The sequence below is a fragment of the Canis aureus genome, chromosome 1 (genome assembly GCF_053574225.1).
Source record: "Canis aureus isolate CA01 chromosome 1, VMU_Caureus_v.1.0, whole genome shotgun sequence".
Lineage (NCBI taxonomy): Eukaryota > Metazoa > Chordata > Mammalia > Carnivora > Canidae > Canis > Canis aureus.
Window position 1 is genome coordinate 3,364,131 of NC_135611.1, and position 10,770 is coordinate 3,374,900.

The following is a 10,770-nucleotide window of genomic DNA, read 5'->3' on the forward strand; positions in this document are numbered from 1 at the left end:
GCCCCTGGGGTTTCCTGCCCTCCGCCAGTGGAAACAAGCGGGGTCCCCGGGGCAGCAGCACCGTGGCCACCTTGTCACAAAAGCACCTGCCTGAGGACCAGCCCGGTGGAGAGATCTGAAATCGCCCGTGTCCACATGTCACCAGCATTCATCAACAAACTCACTGATGTGGGCGAAAATGGAATTATCCTCAGATAAAGAAAATCAGCAGCCCAAAACAGAAGACCAAAGTGATAAATGAGCAAAAAGGCCCTAACGAGTTACCAAAAAAAAAAAACAAAAACAAAAAAAAAACCCTCAAATAAATATGTGTAGGTAACCTCTCGGGAAGAAGGGAGGATGTATGTGCAGGGATAGAAAACCAGAAAACCAGAAGAGGGTCTAACAAACCTGAGGAGGAAGAGAGGCTGCCTGGGAGCAGAGGTCAGAGGCACAGGTGACAAGGAAACAGAAGAATAAACCTCAAGATAAACAGCAGCCAGAGGGACAGGGGCCAGTGCCCCATGAGTGCCAGGAGCCACCTGGATGTCTCTGCTGGGGGAGAGGGACAATGACAGGAGGGAGACAGCCACAGAAGGAGTGGGAAGGAGACAATAAACCCTGGGCAAACCGGGGGGACAGCGGGGTCTGGACGGCGCCACCAGCATGGGTAACATTCAAAGCCCCAAGAGCACCATCAACATGGGGAAGCCGAGGGAGGCCAAGGGCAGTGGAGTGGAGTACGGCACACAGGGGACACTCACGGGGCCATGTTGCCCCTGTCCACACACACAGGAGACACTCATGGGGCCACACAGGCCCTGTCCTCACACACATGCCAAGGTAAAGCCCACAGTGTGAGAGTAGTGCAGTGGGTTCCGCTCCTCGGTGATCCCAGAGGGCAAATACCAGGACACGCCAAGGTGGCATCAATATATATGTAGCAGAGATGAGGCTGCCATAGGAGCCCCAGCCAATCCTCATGGCAGAGCCACCAGGACATAAGGTGCTGATGATGATGGGGAACGGCTCAGCAGAGTATAGGACGCCGCATCGGCTCGTTCATCACCGCCCTCCACCTTGAGGGGTTCCAGAAATAGTATGTGGTGCCCTAGGTTTCATAACTCTCTGCAAGCAGAGAAGTTATTTCTTCTTGTCCTCCATTCATCACAGGACAATGGTGGAAATAAAGGCTTTACAAGGAATGACAAGATTGAGAAGTTGGTGCCACGTGAGGAAGTACCAGAGGTGAGAAACATGGACATTCAAAATTACCTACTGAGGAGGCCAGAGCAGCGGCTCGGTGGTGGAGTCAGAGTTGTTACCACCTTCAGGTAGGTTAGCCACATTTTAAAGACCTTTCCCCCAAAATATAAGATAAAGCTATAGGGCTGTTGCTTCAGCTGAGCACACCAGAGACAACCGTGACTTGGAGGCCAGGTGAGCACAGAGCACATGGGGAAGAAGGCAATGAGCCATCAGCCCACCCAACGCTCACACCCTGGCCTTATCACACCCCACAGACATCAAGTGCCAGCCACGTCACAGCGCTAAAATGCTGTATGGTCAGTACAGACAACTGCACATTCTTAATCCCAACGTTTCACTTGTGGGACATGCTAAGAAGAAAGGATATTCCTAGGATGACGGCACGTACACAGTGGAAGGTGCACTAACCCGCCTGTCTTAACACTGCGCTAGCTCCACAGGCGTGTGGAGGGGTACGGCACTCCCTAACTGCTGCTCTTGCTCAGGGACACACGTGGATGGAAAGCACTCATCCATCAACGGGGAATTATGGTACCGAATAGGAGGACTTCCATGTCATCCCTGGAACCAAGGCAGATTTGTGTTTAGTACCATATCCGTCCACGACAGACACCAGCAGAGGGAAAACCAAGTGGACCATGACACTGTGAGGCAAAAGGCCCTGTCTGTCAAGAAATTATCATCACAACCTCCACGCATGCCTGGGGTGTGGTGACTACTGAGGTAGCTTCCTTCTCTGCTCCTCCTGCATCTTTTCCCCGAGAGTACATATTGCTGTCATAGTCAGAAAATAAACTAGTTTTAAAAGTGATGTGTACACTCATCTATCAGTCCTCTAGCATCTGGCTATTGAACCTCGAATCAACGATGGGCAGTACCTCCTCCTTCGGCCTCTCCTGTTGCTGACACAGCAGAGGGGACGGCCTGGTGCCTCTTCATGTGCTTCTTACAGTGCACTGTGGTCCGGAAGCCCTGCTCACAAAACGGACACTTGTAAGGCTTCATGCTCATGTGCGTGGCCATGTGCCTGGTGAGGCTGCCATTGGTCGTGAATGAGGCGTTGCAAACACTGCAGCTGAATGCCTTTACTCCTGTGGCAACAGAAACAAGGTTAAAAAAACATATTTCATTACCTTAAAAGCAAAAGTAGTCAAATGCAAACAAAGATATTTTTGATAAGCCACAAAACTGAAGACAGTTTATTGCCCTGGTCTTATTTTAAGAATATGGAAATAGACACAGAGTCTTACTACTAATTCACTAGTGGAATTAAGGCCACGAGAGCATTGCTCTAAACAAGTGCCAGGTTCTCTCTGCCCCTCCATCACTGACACTTCAGCTACATCGCACCACCACGACAATCAGCCACGGCTCCTCATCGAAGCTGTGCAGGCTCCCCTCTGCTGCAGGGAGTTCCAGCTGGCCCTCGCCGCACCTGCCCTCTGCCCATCTTCCTGTGCCTGCGACCACCAACTGTGACTATTCCTACAGAGCAGAGCCTGCCCTTGTTCTGTCAGTATGTTTCTATTTTCAAATGAAGCCTTATACAGAATACACGGGTAATGAAACATACATTACCCAATAAACATACTGAATTTAATGAACAGATAAAAGTAACAGATTTAAAACTGCAAATCCTGTATCTGATAATGTATTGAAAATTCTTTAAACAACTCAACAGTAAGACTGCCAAGAATCTAATGTAAAATGACACAGGATTAGAAGAGCTGCTTCTCAATACACACACTGTAGGAAGTTCCAAATTGTCAGCCCCTTGAGAGGTACAAATGAAACCCATGAGTAGATTCCATGGCACACTAAGGATGGTCATGGGAGAAGGAAAAGCAACACCAAGTGCTGAGCAGAGCATGAGCTGGGAACCCTTGTCTATCACGGGTGGACAAACACAATGGTGCAGCCACTGTGGAAAAGTCGGATCAACTCAAGGGTTTACACTGAGTTACCACAGGACCAAGCCACACATGTTCACAGCAGGATAATTCCCAGGAGCCTAACGATGGAGACTACCCAAACGTCCAATGACAGATAATGGAGGAATAAAAGGTGGTCCCTCCACACAAAGCTACACGAAGGAACGAGGTGTTGGTGCTGGCTACAGTGTGGAAGAACCCTGCACACATGCTCAGGAAAGGGAGCCCTATCTGTATGTTTCCATTTATACGGCATGTCCAGAACAGACGTTCCACAGAGATGGAAAGCTGCCTAGGGCAGGGCATCGAGGCAAAATGGGGAGTGTACCGCTCACAGGTACAGAGCTTCTTTTGGCTATGATGGAAATGTTCTAGGATGAGGTGGCAGTGACGGCCACAACCCTCTGTGAAAATCCTGGAAACCAGAAGGCCCCCGTGCCAGGCAGACAATGACCTGTGTGTGTCTTCTCGTGAGACTTGAGGACCCCGGAGGAAACAAAGCCGCGTCCACAGAGCTTGCACTTGTAGGGCTTCTCACCAGTGTGGGACCGCACATGCTGCTTCAGGTGGCTAGACTTCTTAAAGCCTTTGTTGCAGTACTCACACCTATAAACACAGCACAATTACAAGGGTGACATCGGAGACTGGAGGAACACAAACAGTCTTCACCAGTGATCACTCAACAATTGGGCCCAAGTGTTACCACAATAGGGTGTACTCGCCAACATCTAAGAAATTATCAAATACTAGCAATAATAATTTGTTGGATCAAATTCTGCTCAAGGTATCTGTAATCTTACATATATTTTATTATTTCAATATCAGCAAATCCTACAGCAATCCCCCAGCAGGCATTTTATCTGATAATCAGATACTAACAGGAGAAAAGTTTATTATGTACTCATTTCCTTACTAAGCCATACAAAACACTGTGAAATCTTCCATCACCTCAGGGTCAGATTCACTCCCGAGTGCAGACACTTGGAAATGCTAACTCATATACTCTTTAGGTTTATAAAATACTTGACAAAACAGATTCTCCTTTTTTTATGGACATGCACCCTCATGGCTTTAAATATTAGCCTATATACTGAGAGCTCCCAATTGCGTGATTCCAGCCAGACCTCTCCCCTTAATTCCAACCTGGTATGACGAACCTACGTGACCCCTCTTCTCAAATATCAACCCTAACGACACAAAACCAAATCTTGGCCTTAGCACCAGGCCTGCTCCCCCAAAAGTCTCCCCCTTTCCAGGGATAGTATTTCTTCCTTCCAGTTGCTTGGGTCGAAGTCCAAGAAGTCATCCTTAAACCTCACGTCCTCTCACACCTCTACCTGTTACAAACCCCATGGGTCCTACCTTCTGGCCACTCCCCGGGATGGCAACACCTGCCTCTTCCATCAGCAGCCCACATAGTACCTGGCACCTCCTCCTGCTGCCTCTTCCCCCACGGCCCACAGCAATACCACATCTATGGTGCGTCTCCCTTATTCATTTTGTTCATCTCTTTCCACTAGAGTGCAAACTCCTGAGGACAGGGGGTTTTCTTCTGTACAGCCCTAGTGGTTGGCATATCATGGACTATTAACAAATGTTGAATAAATGTATGAATGATGCAAGCCTAGAAGGCCACAAATACCTAAGCAGATGTCACAAAGGAAGAATCCTGAAAAAACATGTGATTAATTGCACTTAAAAGTATCAATGCTAAATCCTAATTAAACATTGGCAGGAGAATACTTGCTCAATAGATGAAAGTGTAAATAAAATATCAGGACAGTCGCAGAAATCCTGAAGTCCAGCTGTATGTATCTCCCTCAGCATCCATGGATTCCCCCCAAATGAGGAAGCGTGGCTCTAACACAGTTATATTTCTGCAAATTCAAGATGATCTCAGGATGACACACTTCCAAAGGTAAGATATCTGCTGCACAAGAACACCAGCCCAAGGAACTCAAGATCTTGCATGAGGGACAAATCCCATGAGCATGTGAGAAGAAGGTGACTCAGCCTCTCAAACACTGTTCTCCTCATGACATTAGCAAACCTCAGCCATTCTCAAAAACCTCAATTGGGACCACCTGTTTGAGGTAAGACAGCTCACCATTTTTAAAGCGTAACTATACAGTATTTTTTTGGTTAAATGGCTTCGGGAAAAAAATCATTAGACTTTCAGAAGTATTTTAAGCAAATAAAAAAATTATTACAATGTTATGGAGCCAAGACTATCTCCATAAAAACAATACTCCTCTTGCTTTTCAGATGATGTGGATGCTCGCATTCAGTTTTGTAAAACCACGTTTGTCTTATTCCCTGTGCGTGTCCTGGTCCTGGCGTCCTGAGGCAGCCATCTATCTGTCAGCCATGTCCTTCCAGCGTCCAGATCACACATGGCACCTAGAAGGCACGCAGAACGCAGTGCCGAACAAATGGCTGCCTGAAAGACGAGCAGCTGCATTTACAAACTGTCATTGCAAGCACTGTGCCTTGTGCTTGTTACGTATAAAGATGACAAAGAACCCTGAATGTGGTTTAACTAAAATATGGTAGCAAGGGCTTCCAGGGTAACAGGAGACTGCCTCGGAAAAGGTGAGTTGCACAGGCTGTGACCTCCTCACCTTGGTCCTCTATCAAGCTGTAGAGATCTTGGCAAGCTCACCTCTTTGGTCTCAGATCTCTCAATGATAACAACAAGGGAATGATAATGGACCTTGTTCACAGCGCTGCCCGGGCAGGGGGAGGCACACGCTGCACACAGCAGTTTGTTCAGCAGCGTCCAGCAGCGCCCAGACGCCCTCCTACCTGTAGGAGCGCCGGCTCTGATCCTCCCTGTCCTCCAGGAATTGTGGACGTTGACTCTGCAGCTCCAGTTCCTCCTGGGATGACTCCTGGATCAGACGAGTGGTCTAAAATTTAAGAAGTATAAAGAAGTATAAAGAAATTTAAGAAGAAGTATAAAGCAGACTACCTGAATACCTATAAATAAATGCAAAACAACTAACAACTAAGGACATGAATGTTTATAAATGCAGATTCAAAGGAGAAACTTATTTGGTTAGGTTAATAATAAAAGTCTTTCATACCAATTTTATTACTTATTTTCTATTAATTTGCTTTGATACCAAGTTTAACCAAGTATGAAATTGGTCTTTCCTTATTTTTTTATACTTCTTAGTAAGAGATTCCTCACCTGCTCTACTCTTACTGAGAGTGAATCAAAGTCCTACTACCTCACTTGTCAGAAAACCACAGGGAGAGAAAGCATGTTCCCCACCTCGGGAGAAATAGCATGCCCGTGGGGAGCAGTCCTGTCAGCCCCATCCCTTCCTGACACAGGTATGGCAACCCAGCTGCCCCAGTGGGAGCTGAGTAAAGATCTAGTGCAGGATGTCTGACTCGTCCAGAAAGTACTGATGCTCACAGGACAGAGGGGAGCTGACCTTGAGAACATGCAGAACAGGCCAGGACTGAACAGCAAGAGCCTACCTGTCATGGCAACTTGCTCACCTGACTTCTGCCACGAGCACCCTGGGTGCGTGCACAGCTGTATTCAGAGGCTCTGCAGCGAAGGGCAAGCCACCACCACATGGCATGCTCCCCACTGCCCAGATTCAGCATCTAAATGACGTGCTTTCTACTCTACGAAAATGTGCTCTGAGGGTCCAGGAGAAGCTACCAACAGTGGCCCTGTTCTCTTTCAATGGTGGCTTGTAAAGAATGAAAACAATTGATTAGAGGCGCCTGGGGGGCGTTAGTTAACACCTTCAACTCAGTTCATGATCCCAGGCTCCTGGGATCGAGCCCCGTATCAAGATCCCTATTCAGCAGGGAGCCTGCTTCTCCTTCTCCCTCTACCTGCTGCTCTGCCATCTTGTGCATGCGTGCACGTGCGCGCTCTCTCTAATAAATAAAATTTTTTTAAAAAAGAAAACGATTGTCCAATCATTTCCATGTCTATTGAAACTTTCCCAAAAATTGGAAAATCAAAACCAAAACCAAAATTTAGATGTTTCCAACTAGACTGAGTGGAAATTTTAAATCATGTGTTTGAATATTTATTTTTAGTATGTCAGCATTCTTAGTATTTTCATGCTAAGGTTCCACATTTAAGATTCCACCAATAAAACCATTTAGGCCATGTCACTAAAGCAACATAATACCCCTCATATTTATTACATGATGCTTTACTGACTTCCCTGACTTATAACCCAAAGGTAAAATCTTATGTCATGGGACTTAAGTCTTTAAGTAAAATATAAATGTTTGAAGGGAAAAGACGTGTATGTGAGCATCTCAGCCTCCCAGATGATACAATCACCGTGGCCACAAAAAGTCAGCACATCCTTCTACATAAGCAGAATGAGCATGAGTACAGTGACAAGTAAAACAGAATGTGCCAGCCAACGACAAGCGCCCCTCCCATGGACACTCACTACGTTCATAGCGTCAGAGCTAGGGACCTGCAGTAGGTTCTGCTGATGGAAGCTGGTGGATAGGGCTTGAGATTCCAGTGTGCTGGAGTCCTGTAGCTGCTGGACGGGTGCAAACGGGGTTGGCTGACTATACGTATCAGTCACGGTAAAGCCTGAAACAAGACAAAAAATATGAGTTTGACAAAAAATACGACAGTCACACCAAAAAAAGACCAAAAAGTTGGCTTTACAGATAAAGATTTCTGCCTTCTGACTTAGAATCAGGGTTAGCTTTTCCCAGCAGGCCCTAGGAACGTGTACCCACAACCCTGTCGCACAGGCTCCCAGACGAGCCGGCCATGCGCGGCTTCCCCCACCCCTACTTCTATTCAGTCACTGTCTCAGCCACAAACAACATGCAGATGGTCACTACAGGTACTTCCAGACAACCCGAGCCCACCGCAAACAGCACACGCACATACATACGCACACGCACACATGAGCAATCCAGGCCAAAAGTTATCGGCTGAAATGATCAATTTCAGAAGGGCCTGAAAACAAACACGTAGGCTGCTATAAAATCCAGCCGCCCCCGGAGCAGCTTGCCTCAATGCCCACAGGGGGCCCGTCACTGACCCTGCGACAAGCCAGCCTGTTCGAAGGACTGCTGTGCTGGCGCCTGCTCCTCAAACTGGTCCATGTGCCCTTGCAGAGCGGGCGGGGCCACGAACCTGTCTGAGATAAAGATGCAGACAGAAGGGGAGTCATCAATTTCCAACAGCGAGATCTACCACTCTGTCCAAAAGGATGTATTAGTGAGTTTTCAAACACTAGCTTCCTTATTTTGAAAAGACAATAGGGTGGCAATTTATATATATATATATATATATATATAATTTCATTTATACATTCATATTTTAATTTATTATTATAAATAATTTACTTACTCATAATAAATTAAATAATATTAAATAATGTGACTAATAATGTGTTAAATATATGTCTATATATATATTTATATATAAAAATATATATATTTATATATAAAAATAAGTATATAATTTATGTTTTTTATATATGGGGTATACTTAAGGCATTATCTCTGTACTTGGAAAATATCACTTCACAGTTTATAACTTAGACATTTTTCTGTAGGGAAACATGCTGAGCACAATTACATTCAAGAACTATTTAAAATCTTGTGGCAACATAGAGGATAAAAAGCACAAAATCCTGCTCACGGACTACACACATTTGGGATTTCCATCACACAAACAGTAAACTGGCCAGCAAATTGTCTGTTAGCAGGCATGTACGAGATAGGGAGCCTGTGCCAGACACAAATCACTACATCCCCAGGCTCACTGTCTACACTAGAGCCGACATCTTTCTCCACAAGATTCCATCGATGAGGACAGCAATGGTTGGATCAGGGCCTGACCCCACTGCAGACAGAGACAAATGGCTCACACACCCGCACAGGGCTGTGAATCAGACGTGCGGTGTGTGATGACAGAATGCTAGTGACCAGACAGATGTGTAACGTACTGAAAACGAAAGCTATTCTCAACATATGAAAGGAGAAGAGTAGCCTACAAAGAAAGCGTGTGTGGAAGAGTCCTATTTCTGTGATTCTCTATCACAGCAAACCCGCGCGGGCGTACACACATGGCACAAACTGTGCTTTAAAGTCAGAGAGATACCAATACAGACTGGAGTGAGCATAATCAGCTGCAAAACCATATGATTGTTGTAAAAGTTAGAACTTCGGAAATATTTGCCTTCATCTGCTTCCAGAGGTTGATGTGTCAACTGCTGACCAAGTCCCGCATCTTCCGTGCGCACGACCTGCTGGGGCTCCAGTTCTAGCATGGCCTCGGGGTCTGTGGTGCCTGCCGCCGCCGCTTGCTGCAGCTCTTCGCTCTCAACCTCCACCTGCATGTGTGTCGAGACGTGCATGCTCTGCTGGTCCACAGCACTGTCATCTATCGAGGAGGCTTGCTGATGCTGCTGGAGCTGCTGGGCAAGCTCGTATCTTCAAAACATCAACGACAATCCGCACAGTTAGGTGCTGTCAAAATTTACTCCCAGGAAGTACTGTTGTGCAAGCCGCAATTTATTAGATAACATTTTAAGAAAACTATTTCATTTGAAGCCATGGTGGCAATCCAGTTGAAATTAAATGCTATTAATAACTCTAAAGGAAAATCACGTTCCCTTAACACAGGGGCTTTCACAGATTATAGGGACATGAAAGCAGCAAAGAGAGGATGAAGGACAACACACAGCAGAATATTTAAAATTTAAAAAGAAAATTAAAAAGATATGTTTCAAAGTAAAGCTGTCCTAGTTCAAAATTAAAACTAAAACTCATTCTGCAATGAGTTAAAGTATACAGAAAAAGCACTGAACAAAGTAAGATAGCACCTTTACAGATGGATTTCAATATTATAAACAAATGTGATGCATAGATTGGGGGCAGAGTCCTATGACCTGCTGTCCCTCACAGTCTGGGGCCACAGACACCATATTTGACCAACGATCTATTGCATGACAGAACCCTGACTAGGAGGCATATATGTGGCTACTCCTAATTTCTGCAAAACCATTATTCACATTCATATTGCTGTTACATATAGTAGATATGTCCAGTACATATCCATTGAGGTCAACAATTTCCCAAAGTGAAAAATGAACAATAAATTCAGTGAATGAATCAAAGAACTTTAAAAAAGCAGCTCAATTACCTGATTAATAGGCTGCAGAGTACCTGAGACATCAACGGTCTGTTCCCCTCTTGAAGATACCAGGGTCAGACGCAAATACACTCCACCATCTGCCTGATTCCAGAATCTTATGTCTACTTAGAATTCCATTCTTAGTTCCAAACAAAATCTTTCTTCTTCATTTTCTAATATCAAAAACAGTCACCCCTCAACTACTGTTACTGAGGAAGGGGAAACAAAAATGTAATAAAAATAGCCAAGTATTAAAACATACATCGTGACACCTTTACTATGATGGTGACTGCAAGGGTGCCAAGATGTTCACTCAGGGCTTCTTCATGACTCCCCAACGGATGGGAGGAGACTGTCTTGTGTGGTAACTGATAGAAGCTTTTTTCCTATACTTGTACTACTTTCTATACTTTTACCTTTTATACTTATTTTTAATAT

The 10,770-nt window shown here is 45.4% G+C and overlaps 1 protein-coding gene across 6 annotated transcripts in view; it reads right to left on the reverse strand.

Moving 5' to 3' along the window:
* The window catches only part of ZNF236 (zinc finger protein 236), a 104,414-nt gene that overhangs the window by 32,426 nt on the left and 61,218 nt on the right, over positions 1–10,770 (reverse strand). For all 6 annotated transcript variants that reach the window (XM_077876216.1, XM_077876346.1, XM_077876414.1 and 3 more), the window contains 6 exons: positions 9,376–9,629; positions 8,231–8,329; positions 7,616–7,767; positions 5,985–6,088; positions 3,634–3,785; positions 2,127–2,339 (listed from right to left, as the gene is read on the reverse strand). In XM_077876216.1, the coding sequence (XP_077732342.1) occupies positions 2,127–2,339; positions 3,634–3,785; positions 5,985–6,088; positions 7,616–7,767; positions 8,231–8,329; positions 9,376–9,629 (974 nt within the window). The remainder of the gene's footprint in view (positions 1–2,126; positions 2,340–3,633; positions 3,786–5,984; positions 6,089–7,615; positions 7,768–8,230; positions 8,330–9,375; positions 9,630–10,770) is intronic.